The following is a 26630-nucleotide window of genomic DNA, read 5'->3' as shown; positions in this document are numbered from 1 at the left end:
GGAAGGATGTGCATGGTGGCAGGTGGGGAAACTCCGGCTTCGGAACCGTCCGCCTTGTAGGTGCCCGTGCCTACCTCATCGTAGGGGTGAGCATGCAGGACTGTGTTCACGCAGAAAGATCTGGAAGAACCCGGTACTGTCAACAGAGGCCACTTCGGGTGGAGGGTCAGAGGGATGCGGGGGGCCTTCCTTGTCCCCCGTCTCTGTGCCCAGGGCCAGGCTGCCAGGCCTGTAACCATGTGTGAGCTGATGTGGGTGAAGCTCCCCCTTCTCTCCACCCAGGGCTGCCTCCTGCCGTCGCCGAGCTGTCAGAGGGAAGGGGGAGCTCCTCCAGCAGCCCGGCCAAGATGGCAGAGGCAGGAGGGCCAGGCCATGTCTGGGCCCCGAGGCTGCTGCCTCCACGGTGGGGGGTCTTCTCATGGCCTGGCTTCGTCCTTAGGGGTGCGGGCAGAGAGGCCCCGGCGGGTGCCTGCAGTGTCCAGGCCCTGAGTGGCTGCAAGGGGAGTGGGTGTGCGTGCGTGCTGGGCAGGGGTGAGAGCGCCTGCCTGGGCCCCTGGGCCCGACCCACAGTGTTGCCTGCAGCGGGCGGTGGCTCACAGGCCCCCCTGAGGCAAGCGGGGAGGTGAGGGGTGGACAGACCCGGGGGCAGAGCCAGCTGAGAGCCGCCTCCTTGGGCCCCCACCTCTGCGGGCCGTCAGCTCTGGAGTCCCGTCCCAGCGCTGCGTGTTGAGAGCTGGCTCACCCATCCCCACCCGGTTCCACCGGGGAGGGCCCGAGGCTCAGGCCCCACCGCTGTCCGGCTGGCGCCTCACGGGTCCACGTCCCAGGCGGTCTGGGCCCGCACAAGTACATGGACGAGAGTGGCCATTTCACGACAGGGGTGTTGGCGGGAGAATCATCTGGCACTCGGAGAAGCGCTCTCAATTGGACATGTGTGCACATGCACCGCCCGGCCCTACCTACCATATAACATTCGTATGAGCAGCACTATTACTTTACATTTTGGCAGCATTCCTCTGGAGGGTTCGGGGTGATATGCAGCCAACTTCACGTTTTTTAAACAATGAAAACACTTTGGGGATCGCTAAGCCTCGCGTGGCGCCTCATTGCCGGCAGAGGAGAATCCTCGCCACCTGGCTGGCTTTCCAGTCCCTCCGCAGACCGGCTGGCCCTCCCACCAGCCCCCCCACCCACGCGCGCCTTGGTGCTCAGGGGATCCCAGTACCCCGGGCTCATGGCCGTGTCCCAACTGCCGTGCTTGGCCTCGCTGTGCCCTCGCCCCTCCTGGGTGTGGGTGTCCTGCCGCCCTGGGCCCACTGCTGCAGCATCACCTCCTAGAAGCATCTCTGCCCCTGACCCCCAGCGCGGGCTGTGCTGGCAGCTGTCTGCAGGACGCCCCACTTCATCGGGACCCCGAGCTCTCCATCACCCCAGAGGGCAGGCCTGGGCTGACTTACATCCACGGCCCCATGAGTCCCTTGGATTTCAACCCTTTTTGAAATACGCAATGGACAGTAATGTTAATCTGTTTATCAACTTACCTGACAGTCGAACTATCTGTTTTGCATCATTACTGTCTCCGGTGGGGGCAGAGTGCTGGTGGACAGGCAGTTTCAAAGTAAATCAAGGATGGGGTCTGAAGAGGGGAAGGCTGGGGAGACGGAGGTCAGCCCCTCCCTGGGGCAACGTCTGATTCCTATGGAGAGGCTGTGCCCAGAGCACCCCCGCCAGTGGGCCAGGGGGTTCTGCGTGCACACGTGCCCCTCACACGCTCTGCACCTGCCGTCCTGCCCAGGGCTGTCACAGTCCCTTGCAGTGGGGGGCATTCTCTATTGGACTATCCTGTTCGGAAGGTGGCATCTCCTCACTCCAGGAGGCCTGAGCTGACGTTTCCCCTGCCAGTTGAGGCACCGTCCCAGGTCCCCACCCCATCACGTCCTAGCCAGGTGTGTGTGTGCAAGGAAGCGCAGGTCCAGAGCAGACAGGCGGCCGACCAGAGTGACAAGGCCTGGAACTGCACCGGGGCCCGCCTGAGCCCCAGCTGGGCTTTTCCTGCTGCTGCAGGACATTGTGTGGTGGCCTGTGTCCACCACCCCCACTGCCCGTGAGTGTGGACCCCCAGGGAGGGGTCCTGTCCATGAGGCGTAGGTCACAGTGCCCACCACCCACCCACTCACTCATCTCTCGAAATCCAGTTGACTCTTGAACAACATGGATTTGAACTGTGGGTCTTTTTCCACACAGATTTTTCTCAATAAATATATCAGAAACATTTTTTGGAGATTTGCAACAATTTGAAAAAACATTTTAATTTCTCTGGGTCACTTTTTTTGTAAGAATACCATATATAATATGTGTAACATACAAAATGTGTGTTCATCGACTGTTTATAGGATGGGTCAGGCTTCCAGTCAACAGTAGGCCATCAACAGTTCAGTCCGGGGAGGGCTCAGTGGCACAGATTTTCACCCGCATGGGGGCCACACACCATACTCATGATCACAGCCCATTTGCACGCCGGCTGGTGCGGCATTTCCCCCAGCGAGAGCGACGGCAAGGGCCCTCCCAGAGTGCCAGGCCCAGCGCTGGCGGTAGGGCACCCGTTTCTCCCACGCCTCTCCCCACAGCGGGCGGCCAGATGGTGGGGCGCCTCCCCCACAGCTCCCAGGGAACCACTCTTGCGGCTCAGCCCAGCAGCTGGGCGAGGAATGCGCTTCCTTTGTGCGCCGGCCGCAGGGTGAGCAGCCCCAACATCTGGATCGTGTCTGCGGCCCCTTGGAGAGCGTGGAAGGTTTTCATTCTGGCCGCTTTGAGCTCTGCACCCTCCCACGCCTTTTAACTCTTTGCTCCACACCAGGCTGCCCTGGACGGCCCGGCCCCGGGGCTGAGAGGAAGTCTTGCCCACCCCTCGCTTTCCCCTACACCTGCTTGTGACGGGCATCTGCGGTTGGCCGGACCTCTGGGTTCCGTGGCCCGAGCAGACCCTGTGACTCTTCCTGAAAGTGCAGCAATAACACGAGGCTCTGACCTGCTTCCTATGCAGGAACCACAGTCACGCTGCGTTTATCACCGTTTTTCCGTGTTTAGAGTGCATGCTTGCCTCGCCTCTTTGGATTTTCACTCATAGGTCCCTTTTCCATATTATTAGATAGTCTTCACGGCATCATTTTTACCAGTAAGAGGGTATTTGAGGTAAACCATGCGTGGCAAAGCATACAGCTCGAACTTACGCCTTGTGCTGGATAACAGACAGCATCGCCTGATCCGCCCCTGCCCCCTGGTCACTCCGCCAGGGGACCCGCCATCCTGACCCCGACACCACAGACCAGGTTCTGAGCTTCATGCAGACAGGCTTGTATGCAAGTCCACTCACTGAGGTGTGTGTTGGTGAGATTCCCCGTGTTGATGCAAGGGGTTGTGGCATCCCTTTTCCTTGGTGTGTAGTCTTCTGCACACAGATCTCCCATGGCCACTCTGCCGCTGGCTGCTGATCCATGTGTTTGACTTGTGTTGGTTCTACACCTAGGAGGGGCACCGCTGTGCCACTGGGTACAGGATGGTTCAGGCTAGTAGACAGAACAGTTTCCAAAGTAAACATTAACGACAGTGTGACCTCAAGGGTCCACCGCACTGCGCTGACCAGAGAATTCATTTAAGCAGCCCTCTGTTGGGGTCATCCTGTTTGTCCCCTCTCGTTGTCATGAGCAGTGCTGTGGTGAAGGTCTCAGGTAACGGTTTGAATGCACCCCTGGTTATTTCCTTAGAATACATCCCCCAAGGTGGCCTTGTCTGTCCAAGCTGAGACACCCCCACAGGAGTAATGGGGATCAGAGAGGCAGGAGGCCGGATTCAACTTCAATTTGCCATCTGTGAGATCTGACTGGTTGGCCTCTAAGGTCCCTTCCAGCTCCAATATATTGTGGTTTTAAACGCCAGCATGTATCAGTCAGCTATTGCTGTGTAACAAACCATTCCCAAAATTTAGTGGTTTAAAACCACCATTATTGGCTCACAGTTCTTTAGACTGGCAGTTCAGGCAGACAGTACTTACAGTCCTGGCTGGGCTTGTCCTTGGGCCTGTGGTCAGCTGTGGCCTGTGCTGGGCACCTCACACGACTGCAGCCTCAGCTGGGACAGTGGAGCCGACATCACTTCCACGCCATCCTATTAGCCAGAGCAAGTCCCAGGTGAGCCTGAACCCAGGGGCCGGCAGTCAGCTCCACCTCTGGGTGGGAAGAGCTGCAGAATCAATGCAAGGGGTGCGAGTCAGGGAGGGTGGAGAACTGAGGCCATTTTACAACATGTCCACCTCACAGGTGGCGGTAAGCAAGCTTTGTTGCTGCAGGATGGGCTCAAAACCGCAGCTCAGTCCGCAGACACCCACGCAGGAGCGTCCTCCCCGAGGTACGTGCGGGGCAGCTGCCTCTGGAGCCACTGGCTCGGGGACAGGACTCAGCCCAAGGCCTGCCCAGGCGCTCTTCCACCACAGCCAGCCGAGCCCCCAGACGTGGACAGGCCGGGCGGGTGGGGTGCCTGCTCTTGCCCGTCAGTCAGTCAGCAAACCTTCGTGGAGCACCTACTAAGTGCCAGGCACTGCTTGGGGCTCTGCCTGGGGATGAGCAGTGCCCTGAAAGCAAGACCCCGATCCCTGGGGAGACTGAACACGAGGCCCACACGTGCTCTCAGGGACCGATATGCTCCCCAGGGGGGTCAGGTTGGGTGACGTAGCAGGATGGGCAGGGGCTGGGGACAGCCCTGACTTGGCCTTCAGGGAGGCTCCGAGGAGGAAGGGCAACTGAGCCCAAACCTCGGTGACGAGGAGACCGCCCCGCAGAGGTCTGGGGAAGCATCCCAGCAGGTGCAGAGGCCCTGCAGCAGGATGGGGCGCCGGCAGGAGGGACTGGGGTGGACAGAGCACGGGAAGCTTGGTCCACTGGTGCCCATCCGGCCCTGGAATGAAAACTGGACGGTTTTGCCCCATCATCTCAGTTTCTCCATGAGCCCGGCTTCATTTATCCAGGGAAACGGGGGCCCTGCTTCTCCATCCCCAGGCACAGGGAGGAGGCAGACCAGGCCAGGGGTCTCAGCCTGGGGACCACACAGTTCAGAAGTGGTGGGTGGGTGGGCCCAGGGCTGGAGGGGAGCTGGTGAGACTGCGTCTGGTCCAGTTCTGCAGCATCTGGGTGTGGGAGAGTCCTTTCCACCCAGGCAGACAGCCCCCCCACCAGCGACGGGGTACCATGAGTTGCTGCTCACGGCAGTGGGGCACACTGGCCACTGCGCTGTCCCTCCTGGGGTTGCAAAGGGGCTTTGCTGTGCTCCAGCACGTTTGCCTGGGTGGACAGAGGACACTGGCACCCCTCTGGATGGGCTCTGAGCACATCCATAGTGAGGGGCTCACTGCCCGCAGCCAGCTGGGGACGTCAGCCTTAGAGCTGGGCCCACGTGGGACTTGCTGCGTGGTGGCTGTGTGACCTGGACCTGCAGCAGCGCTGCTCCGTGCCTCGGTCTCCCCATCTGTCACTCAGGGCTCCACCACCTCCCAGCTTTGCCAAACGGGTGGAAGGGCAGCACAGTTTCAGAGCCGGTCACATAAACAGCTCTGGGCGAAAGGGAGTGGTTCAAGGTCGAAGCTGCGCACGTGAGCCAAGGGCAGCCCCCCCCCCCCCTGGGATACCCGGAAGTAGGTCTCCGCTGTGCCCCTGCTTCCTCGGCTCAGCGCGCCTCACCTCTGTGGCGCTGGGCTGCGTGGGGGTGGCCGTCTTTTTCCAGCACCATTTCCCAGGACATTTGCTGAGGCCGGGGGCGGAGACCCCCTGGCATTCTGGCCGGAGCAGAGCTCCATGTTTACCCGGGGAGGTGGTGGTTATGGGCCCCGTCTCACCAGCGGGCCACCCAAGGCCGAGGCGGGTGGGGGAGCCGTCCCCTTGTTCACAGAGCCCGGTGGGGACCCAGGCTGCCCGACTCCCCGCCCAGAGGCCGAGCCATGGCGACCCGAGACCTGGGCCGTCATCACGCCCAGGACCGGGGGGTCGCAGGGTCCCTGCTCTGCACAGCGTGGCAGGCGGAGCTAAGGGCCAGGGGGGCAGCCGCCGGGACGCGGCTCGAGCACCCGCGGGGCGGAGGCCCCCCAGGGGCGATGGAGGGAAACAGCAATCCCCGTATTTTATACTATTAGTTACTCACCGGGCGGGGGCGGCCGTAATAGAAACCAGATGTGGGAAGCGCCGCGGTTCCAGCGCCGGGGACTCATCAGGGCCCCAAAGACTCTCGTTTTGCAAAGATTGGGGATCAAAGAAAAGCCGTTCCTCCGGCGCCGGCCTTGGTGAAGGGTGGTCAGCCTCGTGTCCAGGCCGCCCATGGGGTGCGGGCGTCACCCAGCATCCTGGCAGCCCCGGCCCCCTCGCCCCTGCCCCAGCCCAGAGCCCGGGCTGTCACTGTCACCGGCCTTCTGAGACGTGGCCGCCTCCTAGGGGCTCGCGCCCAGTTTTCCCTGTTGATCCCTGACAACCACTGGGAAGCTCCAGGAGAGCCATGCCCTGCCCAGCCCTGAGAAGTCTGCCCTGGTCTGGGGAGATGGCCCCACTTCCTGGGGACTCCAGGCCCGGGGAAAAGCCTCCCCACCCACAGACGGGCCCTCGGGAAGGCACACGTGGGACGGGAGCTGCCCACACAGAGGCCTGGAGGCTCGAGTGCCCGCACGAGAGGCCCCCGCGCCCAGCTCGCACCCCCTCCGGGCCCTCTGTGAGCTGCCCTGTGGCCGTGGCATCCCGGCCAGGCCCCGCATGGCGGCCGGCACACAGGGGTCCATGGCCCCTAAGGATGTGACTCCGCAAAGGATGCTCCTGGTCCACCCGGCAACGGGGGCCCTGCTGGCACTTCTCTGGGCCTTCCTGGGCCTCTCATGCTCTCGAGGTCCTGCCTGGTGGTTATGAGGCCAGGAAACCTGCCTGGGACCCTGAGCCAGCCCAGACGTCCATTCATGTGGATACAAATGGACCCCAGGCGCCGCATGCCCTGGAGGACTGCACAGACCTGCTCACTGCTCGGAGACGGTGGCCCCTGTGGCCGTCCCCAGCCTGGTGCTCCGTTCCGTGCCGGCTTCACTGTGTTGGCACCTGGGACCACATGCGGTGGCCACGTCTGAAGACCTTACGTCTCCTAGCAGACCCTGCCTGTGAGCGGAGCTGGAGCGCATGAGGCCTCACTGTGTGCTGGGTCTCTGCTGCCCCTGCAGCGCTGCCCTCCCTCTGAGGGTTTGGCAGCACACTTGTAGGGGGTCACGGGTCATTGGTAATCAGAAGGTGGCTTTGGAGCTGATGGGGTTGTAAGCTGTGGCAATAGATCTGTGAAAGGGAGGGAGATGGCGGTGAGGAGCGAGGTAGATACGGACTGGGCCTCAGCCACCTGGGAGGGTCCGAGCAGCCTTGCAGGGCTGTGGTTCCTGATCAGCGCCACCCACTCCCTTCTGCTCCATTTCCCCTTTCCCACGGGGCCGTGACACCCACCTTGACTAGGACTTTGCCCACAGAGGAGCTGCCTGGAAGGGGGCTTGGAGAACACAGGCAGCCTGCACAGGGTTGCATGGAGCCCCAACTGGGGAGGGAGATAGGGACCAGGGCCTGGACTTCCAGGGAGGCGCCTCTCTGGCTGTGTGACTCTGGACCTCGGCGTCCCTGTCTGTGAAGTGGGGCTGGGGTGGAAGGTGGAAGGAACCCTGGCAGCCCAGGCTGGGCCTGACAAGGAGCAGATCCACCTATGCCCCTCAGCAGGGCTGCCCCTCCCTCCCCGGGGAGTCCCACCTGAGCAGGACTGAGTGCCCAGGGAGGTGCCCCGGGCTCTTGCTGACAGGTGAGAGCACTGAGCTGGGACACCTGATACCAGCCAGCCCTGCCTGGCCCCAGGCCTCCCAGAGGGCACCCAGCCCCCGGAGGCACCACCGAATGTGGCGGGCTACATGGGCAGATGTCGAGGCAGGGCTTCAGGACTCACATCTGCTAAGAGGATGCCTGTGGGGCTGGGGAGGCCGTGGCAACCTGCTGTCCCCAGACTGGGTCCTCCTCCTCGTGATTCACAGGTGGTCACCGAACACCCTCTGTGTGCCTGGTGCTATGTGGGCACTCGGTTTCACCGAGAAGGAAGATCGCGATTGGGCAAAGACATGGAGGATGTGAGCCAACCATGCAGGTCTCAGGAAGGGATTTCTGGCAGAGAGAACAGCAGTGCAAAGGCCCTGAGGCAGCAGCAGTGAGGGACAGGAGGGGGGCCACGTGGGAAGGGAGGGTGGAGAGCCAGCCGGTCTCAAAGGACCTGTGGGCACTTGCAGGGTGCTGACTGAGGGACAGGGGAGCAGTCTCATACCAGTCTTAAAATATGTCTTAGAGGGGCCAGCTTACCCCTCTGGTACCCAAGAAAGCCAAGCATGTGGTTACCCTGGCAGGAGTTGGATGTTATCAGCCCGCTGCCCAGCCACAGAGAGAAGCTGGAGATTCAGAGATGAGAGTCCAGCTCCCAGCTCTGCCCCTCCTCAGCCTCTTGGGGGGCAGTGGGCACAGGCTCATCCCTTTCCCCGGCTCCACCAAGGCCTGATGTGCAGCGAGGACCTTACACCATGGCTCTGGTGCCTGTGGGTGCCCATCAGTGCCTGCGCAAAGGGCCTGAGGCGGGTTACCTGTCATCACCTGCCCACCTTCCTACTTCCCACAGCTCCTGTGAGGGTCGAATGAGGTACCAGCAGAAGTCAGACCACAAAAGATCAAAGCGGTGGCTGCTGTTTCCGGCAGCAGTGCGGGTTTGCGGAGGGGATCGCCGGAAAGGCTGAGCTGCTGCGGCCCCTCCTTGCACGGAGGGTTCTGGAGCCCCAGGGTGGGAGGGCTGGGCTGTGGCCAGTTCTCAGCCAGGCAGGGTGGGCTGGGAACCACAGGCAGACGTGGACAGTGATAAATGGGGTGGCTTTTTCCGGCACATTCCATGTCCTTTCCCACCAGCTCCGCCTGGCCTTGGAAAGCTGCTTGCTCTGCTGACAGATTAGCGGCATTGAGCTGGGAACTGGTCATGCTGTCTGGGAAAGACACAGGGTCCCCCACGGGCCCCAGGGAGCCCTGGGGAGCACAGCCGCCAGGGTCTGGGAATGTTCTCGAGTGGTGGGAGGTGGGGCGGCCGGCCTGAGGACAAAGCCCCTGTCCCCAGGGACTGGGAGGACCCGATGCCTCCACTTGCTCACCAGGACATCACAGATCAGCTCCCACACATGCAATCAGACATGGAGACCCAGTCACTCGCTGCCAGCAGGCCCCCTGCCCTGGGTGGGCAGCGGGGATGGAGGGCAGTTAGAAGAGCAGTGACGGGGGCAGGCACCTTCCATCCCCAGGCTTTGTGGGCCTGGCAGGCCGCAGAGCCGTTGTGCCTGGGTTTCCCCATCTGTGAGGTAAAGATGAGCACCGGCTGCTCCCTGATGGCTGTGGGACGGTTCACGAGCCGCCGGCTGGGCCCTTTGTATAAGATGCCCTTTCCGTGTTCCCTGGCACTGCAACCCCTGCCTCCTCTGAGCCAGGAGCTGGGGAGATACTGGCACCCCCTGAGCTGTTCCCCACCTGCCACAGCACAGGGCCACTGCTGTGGCCACCGCCCCATGCAGGGCTTCAGGAGAGCTGGCAGGGGCCTTGGCAGCCAGGGACAGGGCTGCACGTCCCTTCAGATCCTGCACTTTAGGCCGCTCGGTGAAGATGGAGCCTCGTCTCACCAAGGCCAGTCTCTGTGCTCATGAAGCCGGGCCCGGCGGGCTGCCTGGGAAGGACCTGGGTACCCACGGGGCCGGGGTCCTGAGGCTGCCATGGACCCTGGCTCCGCCCCTTGCTGCTGATGGGCTGGGGAGGGGCTGGGATGTTGGTGGCTGGCTCTCGTTTCTTCCTCCTGGACGCTGAGAGGATGGTTCTCATGCCCACCTGCCCCCGGACATCACCCACTGACAGGGGAGAGCCCACCCCAACCTCAGTCCCCAGGCAGCCACCCTCCTGTGTTCCGTGGGCCTGTGTGGGTTCCCGGGCAGCAAGGGGTCCAAGCCCGGGCTGGTCCACTCGGCCGCCACCCTCAGGCTCCCTGCTTCCCACACGCTGGGACCCCGAGCAAATGGGCTGGTGGTGGGTTGCCTGCGGAATTCCCAATAAAAGTCAGTCCTCAGGGTTGCTTTGCCTTTCCTGAGGTGGGGGCAAGCGAACACACGTGGGGGGGAGGGTAAGCCCTATGCAGGGGCTGCTGTTAGCACATGTAATCTTGTAAGAAAAAAAAATTAAAAGTTCAAAGATGTACGTCCAGCTGCCTGGGCCCCACCTCAGAGGTGCAGATCGGAGCCCTGAAGGGGGCCTTGTCCAGGAGGACCTTCCACCCCGAGCCCTGGGCAGCTCCTGCCCGTGCTGGCTTATGGGCACAGGGTCCCCCTGGAAGACCCCCCCCAGCTGCCAGAGTCTGAAGCTCAAGCCACCTCTTGGGCACCCTGGGAGTGGCCCCTGGCTCTGCACAGGGCCTTGGAAGGGGGCAGGCCAGGGCACCAGCTGCCGGAGAACAAGACTGCCCCTGTCTGGCAGCTGGGTGGCTGTTTGCCCTCAGGCTGCGGCCCTCAGGGCTTCCACACAGCTTGGGGTGCGGGGAGGGACACAGAATAATAATTATAATGATATTTAATAGCCACCACCCTGGATGGCTTAACTGGAGGAGGGAAGGGTGTGGCCGTTCCGGAGGCAGGGACTGTGCCACAGGGGCAGGACCCTGGGCTGTGGTTGACAGCCCTGCCGTCTGCGCCGGGCCAGCCCCAAGGAGGCCACATCTGGGACAAGCAGTGGCTGGGTCCCTAGCCTCTCAGCAGCCCGCACCCCCTCCTAAGTGGAGGGACCCCGGAGAAAGGCTCTCAGCCTCCTCCCCCTGGAGGGCTGCTCGGTGGCAGCCTCCACCCCACGTCCACACTCACACCCTGTGAAGGCACAGCCCCACCTCTGGAATCCAGCAACCAGGTCTACAGGCCACTGGGCCAGAAAGCAAGGCCATCCCAGAGTGGGGTGACATCCTGGGGGGGCTGAGCAGGGTGGCAGAGCTCAAGTCTGGGGCTCCTCTCCAGAGGAAGGAGGGCAGAGCTGAGCCCCCAAAAGGGAAGAAGGCCGCTGTGCGTGCGGGAGGAGGGGCAAAAGCAGGTGGATGTGGTGGGGCGGGGGCCCCAGAACGGGTCGGGTAAGAGCTGGTGGGGCCCCGCGTGCAGTGGGGGCTCGAGGCAGGAGCCCCAAGTGGTACCCTGCTGCCCCCCCCCAGCACCCACACCAGCGGCCCGGCCTGGCGCTCCTTCCTGGTTCCTCTGCACCCGTCCCGCTCAGCTGGAGCACTGCACGCTCTCGCCTCGGTTCCTCGACCACGCACGCTGTTCCTTGCCATCCGCACTCCGCTTCTGCTCCCGTCTGGGGGCCCCCGCCCCTCTGCTGTCTGGGGTGGCCTCCCCGAGAGGCCAGCACACAGGCGGCTCCGCGGTAGGCAGATGTCTCTGGGTGCTCACGAGAGTGGACTAGGGAGGTGCTAGCCAGCGCCCCCTCACAGAGCAGAGAAGCTCAGAGGTGAAGTGACCTGCCCGAGGTCACACAGCCGAGAGGCCACAGAGCCAATACAGAGGACGTTCAAGGGGGACTCGTGAGGCCCTGCACTGCGCCCCTGGGGTCCTGGGCAGAGACCCCGTGACCCCCAGCTCAGGGTGGGCAGTGGGGCCTGCAAGAGCCGTGGGGAAGCTCCCGCTGCAGCCGGGTCCACCTCGGTGCTTCTGGAAGGAGAAGAGTGTGCTGACGATGACCAGGGGCTCTGGAACCCGGCAGACCCACAGGCGCCCCTCATGCTGTGTGCCCAGGGCCAACTGCCACGCCGGCCTGCGCTCCCCAGGGCTTCCGCAGTGTTTGTGGGTGTCAGTGACTGGACAGCTCGGGCCTCCCCGTCGTCCCCTTCTGCCAGAGGAGGGGAGGGGGCTGGGCCCCAGTGGGCGTTGCCCGGTGCTCATGTGGCCAGCGGGCATCGTGGATGATTGTGTCCACAAGCAGCTCCCAGGGGCTGTGGAGACATGCCGGCCAGCATCTGGGTCACCCTCCATCTCCTAGGCCCTCCTCTCCGGGGCACAGCTCTCTCTGAATGAGTACGGCATGTGGGGTGCACAGCAAGGCCGCCCACGAGCTCCCCATGCGGCTCCAGCTGGGCTCCTGTCCGTCGCTCTTCTGGGCTGTTTGTGAAGCTGCAAGGAAGCCCCAGCAGAGAAGGAACTGGAAAGGCACAGACCCTGTGTCCCCGGTGTCCCAGGCCAACCTGAAATGCCCTCCGCGGCTGCCCCCCGGGCAGCCCTGCCGGGACAGGTCTGCACCCCCAGGGTGGCCTGGGGCCGCCGTGCCAGCCACGTTTTCCTTCTTTGGTTGTCAGCGGGGACTGGCCACGGGCCCTGCAGCAGGCGCAGCGTTGATGGGCACCCACAGCTGCAGTGCACGTGTGCCCGGCCATCAGCTTCCTGACAGGCAGGCCGCGGGGGCAGGGCGCCCGACCGGAGCAGGTGCTGCCTAACCCGGCAGGCTGCTCGTCCCGTTGCTTCCCTGTCCCCATCCTGCTGAGGAGGGAGCTTCTCACATCACTCCGTGAGGCCCTGGGGGGCAGAGGGCTGTCAGCCCCACCTGTGGGGGGCTGCTCAGTACTATGGTAAATACCATCACCAGAATTCCTCATCACCATCCGGAGGCTGGGCACCCCAGATGCACATGTGTGTCTCCACAGCCGCCCGGGCCATGGGGGCCCCTGGGAAGGGAGGATGAGGGAGCAGAGGGGACAAGAAGTGTGGCCATGCAGTGGCAGCTAGCAGGTGCGGGGCCCTGTCTGGGGCCCCAGCCCACGGTCCCCTGGCGCTGGGTGAGGCTGCTGGTGTCCTAGCAGGACACCACAGAGCAGGGGGCAGTGTGGGCCTGCTGTTTGTAACAGGTAGAAGACACCCACATCGATGGCCCTGAGCAGCTGGGCCTCCCAGCACCCCAGCTGCCACTCCCGGGTCTTTGCGGCCTGCCCGGGCACTGGCTGACCCTGAGCTAAGGCGGAGGGGGAGGCCCAGGGGCTCACCCCTCTCCACCCATGAGGGATACCCGGCAGCTGCTGGCTCAGGCTTCGTGTGGGTGGTCAGATGGCCCGGAAGCCTTTTCCCTGTGGCCATGGGCTCAGGGCCCTCCCAGGCCTTGATCCTTTGCGGCCATCTCCACCCTTCTCCGTACACTGGACCCAGAGCAGGGCACCAGACCACGGGATGCTGGCACAGTGTCCAGGGGACCCGCCGGTCTGGGACCACACTTGGAGTGGCCAGACCTAGAACAGCCTGAAACCAGTGTTCCTTAATGGCTGGTCCTGGGACTCATCCACGCCAGGAGATCGTTAAAACAGAGGTTCCCACCCCCCACCAGGGAAGACCCCTAGGCAGACGTCTTAGCAACTGAGAGCTGATGGGGCCCTCGGAACATGGTTTCTCTAGCGGCGTCTCAACCACCTACGGCAGCCCCCCCGGGAACCTGCTAGGAGTGCAGATTCTCAGGCTCACCCAGACTCCCTGCATCAGAAGTTGGGGTGGGGAGGCCGGCACCTTTGTCTGAGCATGTCCTCCACGGGATGCTGATAGGGCAGGGTGTGTGAACAGCATGCTGCCTGGGAGGGGGGCGCCACCTGGCTCCCTGGTCTGCAAGAAAGAAAACCGGAGCCCCCTAGGCCTCCCCCACAGGGAGGACACGAGCCCTGTGCCGGCCAGCCCAGGGATCGTGCAGCTACACCCCGCACCCACCTGCAATGAGCTGAGCCAGCTCCGCCCCCGGGTCTCAGGTGGCTGGGATGCCAGCCGCCTGTGAGCACACCTGGAGCTTCTCTGGATGGACTGGGCCTCGGGATGGGGCCCGGCAGCATAGGCCCAAAGCCAGCTGCTGGTGGGGGTCCTGGCGGGGCGGGTGAGGCCGAGGCAGCTGCCAGCGCTCTCCACCCCTCAGCCTGCTTCACTCTGTCTTTCTCCCCCCTGCATGGACTCGGCCGGCCGTCTCCAGCAACAGACAGAAAGGGCAGGGCTGCAGCGATGCCCGACTCCCCGGCCGAGGTGAAGACGCAGCTCCGGGCCACGCCCCCCAGCATGCCACCCCCACCGCCCGCCCCAGCCCAGGAGGCCACGCGACACCCCTCCTTCACACCCCATACACGTGAGTAACCCCATAGCCAGGGTTTGGTAAATGGGGAGCAGCCGTGTCAAAGCAGGGCTGAGTGGGGAGCCCCTCCAGCTGTTTGGGGCTGAATCATTGCTGTGGTCCCTCCACCTTGAACCCCTGAACGCCCACTGTGAGGCCCTTGAGAGGGCGCATCCCATCACAGCTCAGAGTCCAGGCTTTGAGGTTCAAATCCTAGCTCCTCTGCTTTGTAGCTGTGTGGCCTTGGGCAAGCTGCTTAACCTCTCTGGACCGGGTCTTCCTCACCCATAAAGAGGGGCCGGCCATGGTCTCCCCAGTGGTGCTACCGTGAGGATGAGTGGGTTAGAAGTTCTTACCGAAGGACGGGCGTATCGTGAGCACTCCATCAGTCAGCGTTGCACCTGTTGCTCAGAGAGGGACCCACAGCAGGCCACTTGAGTGCAGGGAAGCCCCCCGGGCCTGCGTCCCCCTGGAAGGCCCACAGGAGGAGGCGGCTCTGGCCTTGGAGGAGCTCAGACACCAGCAGCCCCGCAGCCAGGCCTCAGCGGCGTGTGAGGGCTGGCCAGGAACTGGGGTCAGCAGGGGCCTCGGCCGCCGGCAACGGGGTGGGCAGGCTGGGCCTCTGGCAGGTCCCGGCATCCCTGGGAAGCTCTGGGTGGGCTGCCACAGTCCAGTCACCACCAGGGCCCCATTCCTTTGAGTCGGTGACTTTGGGGTCCTGGGCGGATGGGAAGGTGGCGTCTAGGCTTGGGCTGGTGTGGGACAGGGTTTCCTGACCCCCAGGACCAGGAGTTTTCACGGTGCATCTCATGTTTCTGATGGATAATGGTGAGAATCCAAGGTCCCCCACCTTGTCCAGGGGCCAGAAAGCTCCACACTTGGGACTCCGCCCCAGGCTCTGAAACCCGAGCGAAGCTCCCGTCTGAGAGAGGAGCCTCAAACTCCTCAGCCTTGTGGCCCCTGGTCCCACTGCGCTGAGAAGTGAGAGCGGCTTCCTCGGGTCCCTCCCCAGAGCCCAGGGCGGACTGCCAGGCCCGGCCCGGCTCCCTTTATCCCTGGACATGAAGCGTGCTGGTCCTTCCAGCTGAGGTGGGCAGCCGGCTTCCCTGGGGCCTGGGCATAACCTAGCCTCCAGCTGGAGAAGGTATTGGCTGTGGGGTCAGGCCGCCCAAGTTCAGGGCAGGCTTGGCCCCTTGTGTGCAGGATATTGGCTCTAAGCCAGCCTCCTGGCCCCTCCAAGAGTCTGTTTGATAAATGGAGTACCACCACCTGCTCCCAGTGCAGATGCCTGAAACTAGGCACATCCCTGCGCACAGTAGGAACTTAATAGCCAAACACCCTGCCCTGCACCTGTGCTTGGCGCAGAAGGGTCCAGCCCCTCCTCCTACGAGCCGCACCAGAAGGGGCCGAGGCTGCCGTTCTCACGTGGTGACTGCCGGCCAGGTCAGCCTCCTTTCCTGAAGGGTCAGTCCTCACTTCCCGGCTGAGCCGCAGGCAGAGTCCCGTCCCCTGAACAGCTGCCACCCCTCCGGCCTTGTAGGCAGAGAGCAAGGCTCGGGGTGTCTTTGACTCCGGCCCATACAACTTAGCCAGGGGTCGGGGGGGTGCTGTTATTCATGATGGGGCAGCTGCTCCCAAGGAACAGGCCACGGCTGGCCCAAAACCCACCCCCGCCGTGACGTCACTCTGTCCCTCGTGGAGAAGCCGGCAGGCCGTTGGGCAGGCAGCCGAGGGCCCTGAGCTCGCTCCCCGACCCTGTGTGCCCCCCTCCCTCAGCCTGCTTTTCTTCATGCTCCAGGGGCCCAGGTCCAGAAAGCATAGCTCTGGGGACCAGCTGGCCTGGGCTGGGGGTACCCCGCTGGCTCTCAAAATGCTGGGAACAGATGTAGGGGTGGTGGGCCTACGTGTGGCTAAGGGATCTCCAGACCCTTCCTGCCCCCCACCCCCTGCCTCAGCTCACATTTCTGGAGTCCAAGCTTCATTTAGAGCTTGTCGGTTATAAAAGACAAGCGGCCCTTCTCTCTGAAGCCGACGGTGCAGTGCCATCAGCCTCCTGGGGGGCATTGTCTGGGTCTCTGGCTGCCTCCAGGGTGGCCTCAGGTTCGTTCCCCGACCTGTGGAGTTCCCTGACCCCTGGGGGCTCACCGTGTCTGTGCACCTGGCTGCAGCCCCGCACTCAGCTATGGATTCCTGCCAAGAACCACCCCAGCTTGCCCGGCCCCAGTGTAGGAACTGGGCCGGCCGGAGGCTGACCTGGGCCGCAGCCCTTGGGCTGTGTGTCCTTGCTGCCCCTCGCCCGGTGGCTCCTTAGCACAGGCTTGTTTCAGAGCTGCAGCTGGGTTGTGTCTGGAGGGGCTACTCCGCAGCTGGGGGCGCCCACCGAGGGCCAGCACCCCACCCTGCCCCGGGTCACCCCTGGGACAGGGCCTGCTCTCTGCTGCAGCCATGTGCCCTGCCTCCAGCGGCTTCGCCAGCTCACCCCAGCTCGCACCAGTCAGGTCTCTCCCTGGCTGTGTCCTCCCTTCGCAGCAGCTTGGTCCTGGGCTTTGTTCTGGAACCACCACTAGCTTGTCCGTCCGTGGAGAGCAAGCTGGGTCCGCTTGGGAAGACAGTGCCAAGGGGGGACCCCAGGCGCCTTCCAGTGCCCACCATGCCGATGGGGGCACCAAAATTCTTGTAGACCCCAAGAAGTTCCCACAGGAGATGGCCCTGCAAGATTCCCAGTCCAACCCCTTCATTTCCAGGGGAGGAGACAGGCCAAAGAGAGGAACACCGAGGCGGTGACAGGGTCCTGTCCCCAGACTGCTGTCAGGAGGCAGGCGGAGCGCCCGCCTGCAGCCTCTTTCCTGACAGCGTGTTTTTCTTATTTTGCTTACAGATGGAGAGGATGGGCCAGCGATGTCTCTGCCCCACGGCCGCTTTCACGGCTGCTTAAAGTGGTCTATGGTCTGTCTCTGTAAGTAAAATAAAAAAAACCACGGGCCTCCCAGGAGGCCCTGCCAGGTGCCCACTGCCCGCGCACCATGCTGGGCATGTGTGTGCTGCCTTCTCCCAGACACGGGAAAGGGGTCCCAGGTGCACTTCAGGAGAGGGGGCAGTCGGAGTCCCCGAGTCACAGCCCGAGTTCACGCCTCAGCCCTGCTGCCCACGCACCACATGATGCTGGGCAGCTAGACAGCCTCTCTGAGCCTCCTGCTCCCGACCGCAAAACAGGGCACCCAAGGGGGACCCTGGTTGAGAAAAGATAGTTGGTCAATGGCAAGTCGATAGCTCGGCCATCATGAGGTCGAGTCCCAGCTTCTCAGCTCCTGGGCTCAGTTTCCCCGCCTGTAAGATGGAAGTCATCATGGCACCCGATGGCGAGGGCGATCACGAGGTGCTACAAGATGCCGCTGGTTGCGTGACTGAGGCCTGGCACACACTGGGTGCTCACAGACACCGGTCACCAGCGGACACGTCCGCCCGAGTGCCCAGCTGCAGCTGACGGCCACAGCAGCACACTCCCGTGGGCGACGTTCGGGCATTTGTCAGCCAGCATGTCAGCTGGGCCTGGCATGCCGGGGCAGGCCCCCGCCCCAGGCAGTTGGGCTGCATGGCCCAGGTGCGGCCTGTGTGTGGCTCCAGGGCTTGAGAAGGAGGGCGATGCAGCAATTGTGTCACTCCTGCCCCCTGATGTCGTCGCCCTCTTTGCTGTTACCCATGAGCCCTGGATTCACTCTGGTGCCCGGGGCACCCCGGTGGGGCCTTCAGGGCTGTGTGTCACCCTGATGCAACAGCAGCAGCGCCCTGCAGCAAGGAGAGGGGCTAGCAGGAGGGCTGCTTGTCCATGCCTCGTCCTAGGCCAACCCCCGCACAGGCCCCAGGGGTGGGGGAGCCACAGGGGTGCTAGTGTGTGCCCCCAAACTTCGGCTCAGGACACGTGTGTGGTCTAACTTAGTAACACACCTGTTGTGGGAATGAAGGCACTTGTGGCCGGGGGCTATTTTCGGCATCTCTTTAGCAAGTTGCTGAGACTGCCCGGCAGCCCAAGGGAGGGAGCACTGGCCAGCGTGGGCAAGCAGGCCGCGGGAGGACCAAGGCGCCGGGGCACGCTGGTAAGGGAGCTGCAGGGAGGCCGGGCCAGGAGGGCCGGCGGCTGGCTGGTGGGGGCCCCGGCGGCACAGGCGGCACACGCCTCAGAAGCCTCTGGAAGGTTCGGGTCCCAGGTGAGAGCCCCGCTTTGCCATGGGGTGTGAGCGCCCCGCATGGTGAAGTCCCCGTAGCAGTGGGCCATCTCCGGGCTGGCAGGGGTGACTGCCAGGGGCTGTCATCAGTGTTGCCCAGCGTGTGTGTGTCACGCCCACCACAGGGGCTCGCTGGTGAGAAAACAGAGTGGCAGCGGGGTCTCCTGCCCCACCGGGGGTCCTCTGTGGCCTGTGCCGCATCCACTCCCCATCCCAGAGCAGGGGGAGGCCCCCAAACGAGGTGCACTGCTCCTGCGGGCCTGGTGCCCAGCCAGCGTGTCACCTCTGGCCCCAAAGGTGCTCCTGAGATGGTTCACACCAGAGGGGAGGCTAACAGGTTTCAGCTCACACTGGGCCCCTGGGGAGGGGCGATCCCTGGGGCAGGGCCAGTGGGCGGCAGAGCACTGGGCTCCCTTCTGCAGCCAGCGCTCCCCAGGAGGGGGCCAGCCAGCACCGATGCCAACTGTGGCCACTAGTCAGTGGTTTCCAAATGCCCGCTGCCTGGGGGCCAGGCACCAACAAGCCGTTGCCCAACAGGAAACAGAAGCGGGTCGAGTGTTTGCAGCTCTGTTGGTGGTGGGAGATGACCTGGGCCCTATAAGGCGGATGAGCATAGAGCGAGGCAGCCAGGTGCCTGCAAGGCCCTACCTCTGGTTCAGGCCCAGGGCCATTTGCAGATGAAGAAACAAGCAGGCGCACACAGCCTGTCAGGGAGGGTCAGGCTGTGGGGGCCTCCAGTAGGGTGCCCACTCCCCAAAAGGGCAGCTTGTCCAATACCTGCACAGGCAGGGCTATGTATGTCTGTCCCAAGGGCCTACTCGGTGCCGGGGTCAGCCGGCAGGTGGGGGGCCTCTCACCTGCTGCTCAGGGGCCTCCCTGGCCAGCGAGTGGGGGAGAAGCATTTGCAGGGGCCCTAGCTGGCTGACCGGTCATCCAAGTGTCTGGGAAAGGCAGAGGCAGCCAGGGGGCAGGCTCAGGGTTAACAGAGGGCATTTACTTAAAGGGCTCTGTGCAGAGGGGTGGGCCAGTTCCAGAGCCCATGGGAGACGGTGTAGTCCCGGGGCTGGAGGCAGGCAGGCTGTCCCCTGGGCCTGTGGGGGGGGTATGCAGGGGGCCTGAACCCAGGACAGCCACAGCTGGGGGGAGCTGAGGTCCAGGGCAGAGGGGCTGGCGTGCGGGCCCCACCCCACGTGCTCCCTGGGCCAGGGCACGATGGGCTGGAGGGCAAAGCAACACCCCACCATCCCAGGCAGGCAGAGTAAACAGCAAATGTTTGTGGCTGCTCAGGAGGAACAGCTTCCCAGAGCCAAGCCTGGCAGCCTCCCCATCCCAAAAGAAGGGGTTCCTGCTGCCCCATCTCTGCACACACAGGCCGCCAGGCCTCAGCCCAGGTCTAAGGAGGCGGCTGGAGCCGCAGAGGAGCTTGGTCCGAGGGAGCAGCAGCTCTGAGCTGCCCCCACCCCCAGACCCCACCCACACTCCCAGGCAGTGTAAGAGCACAGACTGTGCCCATAGACCTCTTCCCATTACTGGGCAAGGTGGGAGGAGTGGGGCGCCCCAAGGACCACAGCTGAGTGATAGGTGAGCATGTGCATATGTGCGCATGTAAGCGTGCACTACACGTGTGGGCCTGCATACGGTGTGCTGTGTGGGACTGCATGCGCACATGGGTGTGTACATACTTGCTTGCATACGTGAGTGTGCTGTGTGCCCATGTGTGTATGCCATATGTGGGACACATCTGGATGCACATACACGTGTGTCTGTGTGTGCAAGATGCCGAGGGGGGAGGGAAGACAGGGTGTGGAAGGCTTGTGTGAGGGAACAGGGTTCTGATCAGTGTGTGGGACGCGCACACACGTGCAGGAGGAGGGAGCCGGCCGGGGTGGAGTGCATGACGCTGGGCCTGGGGAGCCGGCCGAGGGGAATGCTGAATGGCCACTGGTTTACCGGATGCACCTCAAGACTCCTGAGGCGCCAGTACCCCCTCCCATGTTTAGAGCCCTTTGCCCCATAACCAAGGACCCTGGGAGCCCATGACCTATGACCTCTTTGCAGAACCTGGCGGTTGAGGTACAGGTGTCTGAGGCCACGGACTTGGGCATAAGGGGCAGGGCATGGGGCCTCCCCTGGCCCCCAAGGTGCAGGCTTGGCCTTCCCCTCCTTAACCCAAGGCTGAGGGCAAGGTCCTGCCCAGGACCCTTTCACAGTGGCCCTCGGACACTGACCCCAGGGGCAGGGCCTTGGGGACAGGGGCCCATGTGCACACACATCTGTGTGCGTGACAGTCCCAGATGGCAACTGGCCAAGTGCTGCCCTGCCAGAACCCAGCCCCACTTGTCCCAGGGGCCCGGGGCCCTCTGCCCTATGCCGAGCCCCGCCAGCCAGGCATTGGGCCCCTGGGTAGACAGCGGGGCCCTGCTCCGAGCCGTCCCAGTGGAAGGGGCATCACGAGCCTTTTGAGGGGACTAGCCATCTCTCCCGGGGAGAGGCGATGTGGGCCAGCTGACCCGAATGGCAGGGAAGCCCCCCTTCCTCTTCACAGTGGACACCAAGCAGCCTGGCAGGGCGCCGGCTTACCAGGCAGCATGGCTGCTGGTATCCTGCTGAGCATGAAGGGTTTGACTGCACAGCCAGAGCAAGACCGACGGGGTGCTGAGCTAGGGCAGCACCCCAGCCCTCCCCCGCCTTCACAGACCTGGAGCCCAGAATGCACACCGCGGAGGGTGTGCAGCGCGCCAGGGCATTGCGGTGGCCCCAGTGTGGGCTGGGCCCCACAGCCCTCACATGTCCCCGCCCGCCTGTCTCCCATAGTGATGAATGGCAGCAGCCACTCTCCGACGGCCGTCCACGGCGCCCCCTGCACACCCAACGGCTTCAGCAATGGCCCGGCCACCTCATCCACAGCCTCACTGTCCACTCAGCTCCTGCCCCCAGCCTGTGGGGCGCGGCAGCTAAGCAAGCTCAAGCGCTTCCTCACCACCCTGCAGCAGTTTGGCAGCGACATCTCCCCGGAGATCGGGGAGCGCGTGCGCACGCTGGTGCTGGGGCTTGTGGTGAGTCGGGGTGCAGGCCACGGAGGGCATCACGGCACCTGCCCAGCCCGCAGGCCGCCTGCCCTCCCCGGGCTGGGTGGGCAGAGCATACTGATGTGAGGTGCATGTCTTCCGCAGAACTCCACGCTGACCATCGAGGAGTTTCATTCCAAGCTGCAGGAGGCCACCAACTTCCCTTTGCGGCCATTCGTCATCCCCTTCCTGAAGGTGAGCACAGACCCGTCTCCCTGTGCAGCTGGGCCCCAAGGAGCCCCAAGTCCATTCCCTGCCAGCTCTGATTGGGGATTGCTCTTGGCCCACCCAGGACTCTGGGGCTCCCCTGTCTCCTGGGGGACCAGTGTCGATCTGTCACGGCCAGTTCCTACTAGTTAAGACTTCAAACTAGTTGCCAGGCTGGATTAATCAGCCACCAAACCTAGTCTGCTAAGCTCCCCAAATCAGTCCTGTTACTATTGGCCTAATGCACCCACTTGACAGCTGCTTCTGAGCACCCACAATGTGCCAGTGACTGTGCGCAGCCGGGGATGCAGCCAGGGGCCCAGCAGCCCCTCCTGGCTGGCACCCTGCCAGGGGGAGGGCCGTGGCTGTGGATTCTGTGGAGGTGCGCTGAACAGGGAGGTTCTGAGGAGGGCTGAGGAGGGCAAGGGAGCAACTGGGCGGATGGTGGGGACAGAGCTATCCAGGCACCAGGGGAAGCGTGTGCAAAGGCCCTGGGGCAGGGGTGTGCCTGCCATGCTTTAGGAGCAGCAGGGGCTGTGTAGTGGAGCAGAGTGAGGGGAGGGGACAGCGGACGGACGGAGGGATGATGGCACCAGAAGAGGAAGGCCGTGTGCTCAGACACAGAGACAAAGACGGGAATGGCTGGTATGGGGCCAGCGGCAGTGCAGCCTTGCAGGGCCCATCAGACCCACTGAATCCGGGTCTGCACTAAACCAGGTGCTGGCGTTGCGTGTGCGCACAATGTGGGGCAAGCGCAGGTCTAGACTGTGGGGCTCGCATCTCCGCTGCAGCACTTCTTGGGGGCCCTCACCCCCAAGGAGGACCACACACCCTCCAGAGGAGGCGAGATGAATCACTTCCCAGATGTGTCTGACCATGTGGCCCTCCCTCGCGGGGCTGTCCTTCCCCTGGGCTGCTGGGGTCTCGCCAGCACAGCTGGGTTCCCATGGGGGCCGCCTCACCAAGGATATTGAGGACAGACCAGTTGCTCCAGGTCTGAGCCTTGGCCCTGCCCTCGCGGCCCAGAGAGCCTCCGTTTCTGCAGCCATACAGTGGACATCATCCGCAGGCTGCTAGAAGATTGCATGAAGCAGCACATGTGAACAATTGAGCACGTGCTTGATTCATGCTGGGTACCATCATCAGGGATTTAAAATGTCCCGCAGGTGAGGTGTGCTTTGCAAAGCTCTTTGGCAGCCGCCCCTGCTGACCTCCAGCAGCCCTGCGAGGGGGCAGCACAGGACCTACCCCCAACCCCTCCTTAACTGGTGGGGAAACCGAGGCCTACAGTCCCTGCTGGTGGAGACAGAGAGCCAGGGCACAGCCTGGACCACCCAGACCCCAAACCCGTGGGCTTCAGGGGGCGCCCAGCTGCACCTAGTTCCCTGCAAGCCAGGAGAACCCCACACCCGCACCCTCCGCCTCCCCCCTGCCCGGGCCCACACCCAGCGTGCTCACACTCCCGAGCTGGCCCAGAGGGAGGCTGCAGCACCCACCGACCAGGCAGGCCCACCTGGCAGCCATTGGCCCTTCATAAGGGAGCCTCTCCTGCTCTTACTGGGACTCCACACGCTCCCCGTCTTTGGGACACAGCGCCCCTGCTTATTCTGTCAGATCAAATATTTACAGCAGACGCCCCGTGTCAGTGGCCTGTTGATCCGAGGAGCAGGGGCGGGACAAACCTTCTGCCTTCCTGCCCTCGCCTGCTGCCCCCACCGCTCGGGGCTGCCTGCTTCGGTTCCTCTCTGCCTCGGTTTCTCCCCATCCACAGCGACCCTCACGAGGCTGCTAGGGTTTCACTCCAAGATTACTGTCATGGTGATCGGGGCCAGCTGGGGTGAGGGGCCTGCCAGCCACCCCCCGGGTCCAGGACCCTCCCCAGGGCCCTGGGCCAAAGGGACTGTCAAGGACACGGTCCACTCCCCTCCCTGACTAAACTGCCAGGGCACAGCCAGCTCTGTATCCAGGCCCTGTTGACAGGATGCTGGCAGGGCCTCACCCCACGGTCCTGCCTGGGGAGCACCCCCTGCTATCGGTTTCCTGTCTGTGCTGTGGGCTAGCCTCGGGGGGTGGGGTAGCACCTTCCTGAGGGGTCACAGCCCTCCGGGCCCACCACGGGGGGGTCCCTGAAGGTGACCCTCAGAGCCGTGTTCTATAGAAGGCATAGGGACCGCGGCCCACCTGCTCTGACCTGAGCATCCGGCCTCTTCCCGCACTGCTGAGGGGTGTAATGAGCCACCTCACGGCGAGCGGGAGGGACAGGGCGGCGGGACCATGCACAGCCCGGCTGCCGGTGAGGCAGAAGCCAGAGAGGCTACGTGACTGGCCCGTGGTCACACGGCAGAGCCAGGGTGGGCCGACTGCAGGCCCACCATCACCAGGCTGCATGGGCGCCAGACGGGGTACTGGGCAAAGCAGTGCTCTGCCCTCTAAACCCTCGCCAGATGGGAGATGTCACCTCACTCGACACTGCAGTTGTGGTTCTGCAAACACCGTTCCCTCTGGTCTGGGTTCCTGTCTGTGAAGGGTCTGGGCCTTCCTGAAGCCACCTGTGCTCAAACCCTGGAGTTCGGGTCCACAGGGCTTTTGTGACCAGCCCTGTCTGTCCAGCTTCCCAGGGGCAAGGCCTCCCTGGGCTCCGGGGGACAGAACAGGGTCTGCTGCCCAGGCACGGCTCCCCGGCCTCCACCCATTTCTTCTGCCTGGGGTCCCAGCTCCGTCTCTTGAGCCCAATGCTGTGCATGGCAGGACTTCCCAGAAGCCAGGAAACGCTGCCTCGCCCGGCTGGCCCTCCACCCCGAAGCCCCTGCCCCCAGCTGGCCGCAGCTGGGAACCCAGATGTTTCCACAGGCCTCACAGCAGCCAGCCGTGCTGGGCCGCCCCCACCCTGCAGGCTAGCCAAGAGGGGCCGTGGGAGAGGAGGGGCCAGCGAGGGCCAAGGCGGATGCCCGGTGTCTCCAGGACTCCCAGGACCTCCTTCCCCAGCTCACGCTCCTGACGTGCTCCCCAGATGGCGGACTGGCCCCCGCTCAGCTATCCAAACAGAAAAACAGGCCTGGCAGCCAGCGCTGCCTGATCGGGGCTGGGTGGATGTGCTACTGCGGGCCGGGGAGGCAGAGGCCAGTGGAGGGGGGGCTGCCGTGGCTGGGAGATGGATGTATTTACAGATACCGAGAACTGGCTCTCTTGGGCGGCCTGCTGCTGGGCCCCCATCCTGCTTGCCCCCTCCCCAGGGTTCTAGGGAGACTGGAAGGCGCACCAGGGGCCCATGTGCAGCCCAGCGGCGCTGGCCAGAGCCCCAGAAGCAGGGGGGGAGGGGGCAGTGCAGTGGTCAGCACACGTATTCCCAGGCAGTCCTGTGCCCCACCCCAACGTGCCAGCCCCTCACCCCCCATCGTGCAGCCAGGTCACCAGATCCATCCACAGATGGGCATAAGGACCGCGGCAGGTGACACATGACTACAGAGGGGTGCTGGCCTGCTAATGCATGTGGTCTGATCTCCAAGCCGCTGGAGGGTGGGCAGGGGCCAGCCGGGGCCATTCCCAGGCACCCCCATTTACTGCCCACTTCCCCTCGCCTTCTCCAGATGCCACTATGGGAGGGAGTTTGGTGAGGTGGGAAATCCCAGCCTGGGGGGCCTGGGCCTGGGCTCGGGGTCTCACCGCATCCCGAATCTGTGTACCCTGGAAGCACAGTCCTGTCCACATTCCCAGGCTGTAGTGGAGGAACTCCAGGTCCAGAGAGGTCGTGCAACTTGCCTAAAGTCAAACAGCGAGGCTGGCCCCCGGCCTCACGCCCTGACCCCTGTGAGCAGCGAGTCCAGGCTCCCCCACTTCGCCCCTGCAGGCCAACCTGCCCTTGCTGCAGAGGGAGCTCCTGCACTGCGCCCGCCTGGCCAAGCAGACCCCCGCCCAGTACCTTGCCCAGCATGAGCAGCTCCTGCTGGATGCCAACGCCTCCTCCCCCATCGACTCCTCGGAGCTCCTGCTGGAGGCCAGTGAGCATGGCAAGAGGAGGAGGGCCCCTGACAGGTACCAGGGGGGCTTCCCGGGGCCAGGAGGGGGCGGTGGGGGAGCTGGCTCCCTGCCTCCTGGCTCTTGAGAGCTGCCTCTGGCACCAGAGTGCAGCAGGCACCCTGGTTCAGGGCCGAGGGAATGCAGGGCGACATGGTTGCCTTTCATGGCCCCAGCCAGCGGTCTGTAAAGTGCAGCTCTGCGCACGAGGCCACTGCACAGGCCCAGCCGCCGAGAGGCTGCGCTTCCGAGGCCTCAGACGCCCCCCTGGGAGGACGTGGGAAGAGGCAGGGGGGCATCTGTCTGGCAGGAGCTGTCTGCAGGCCAGATGCGGTCCTGGTGTCCAGGAGCCCCGGGTCCAGGGCCCGTCTCTCCTGCTGCTGGGAGAGGGTGTCTGTCCCCCGCCCTCCACAGAGGCTCCACCTTTCATGATGGCTGGGCCCCAGGAGCCCACACATCATGGGTGTGGGCAGGATTGGCATGAGCACCAGAGGAGGGGAGAGTGGGCACTGGGGCCCCGCGGCTGCCTCAGCCTCCCCATCTGCCCCTGCTCTCCCCACGCCTCTCTGTCCCCTCGCCTGCCCCACTCTCCTCTGTCTGGACTCCTGTCCCGGCTCATGATCAAGTGACAACTGGTCCCCACCTGCTGTCTGGACCAGGACCAAAGAGAATGGGTCAGACCGGGACCCGCTGCACCCCGACCACCTCAGCAAGAGGCCGTGTGCCCTGAGCCCTGCCCCGCGCTACAGCCCCAGCAACGGGGTGCACCCCCCCACACCGCCGCACTACCGCCTCGAGGACATGGCTGCGGCCCACCACCTCCGGGACCCCTGCCACCAGGCTGACCCGCAGGAGCCGCGGGACCACCGTCGGCAGCTCGGTGAGGAACGCACGGGCGCGGTGCGTGT

At 63.9% G+C, this 26630-nt stretch overlaps 1 protein-coding gene across 5 annotated transcripts in view; it reads left to right on the top strand.

The window, feature by feature from the left end:
- CBFA2T3 (CBFA2/RUNX1 partner transcriptional co-repressor 3) overlaps positions 1-26630 on the top strand; it is an 80835-nt gene that overhangs the window by 46001 nt on the left and 8204 nt on the right. For 3 of the 5 annotated variants that reach the window (XM_036924260.2, XM_036924263.2, XM_036924264.2), the window contains exons 2-7: positions 14076-14225; positions 17089-17166; positions 21248-21489; positions 21607-21696; positions 25556-25740; positions 26382-26602. In XM_036924260.2, coding sequence (XP_036780155.2) covers positions 14076-14225; positions 17089-17166; positions 21248-21489; positions 21607-21696; positions 25556-25740; positions 26382-26602 — 966 coding nt within the window. Of the gene's footprint in view, positions 1-14075; positions 14226-17088; positions 17167-18069; positions 18305-21247; positions 21490-21606; positions 21697-25555; positions 25741-26381; positions 26603-26630 lie in introns of those variants that run through there. The other 2 variants (XM_036924261.2, XM_036924262.2) reach the window with 2 other exon arrangements.

The sequence above is a fragment of the Manis pentadactyla genome, chromosome 15 (assembly GCF_030020395.1).
Source record: "Manis pentadactyla isolate mManPen7 chromosome 15, mManPen7.hap1, whole genome shotgun sequence".
NCBI lineage: Eukaryota > Metazoa > Chordata > Mammalia > Pholidota > Manidae > Manis > Manis pentadactyla.
The sequence above is the reverse complement of the archived record's forward strand: the minus strand, read 5'-3'. Positions and strand labels throughout refer to the sequence as shown.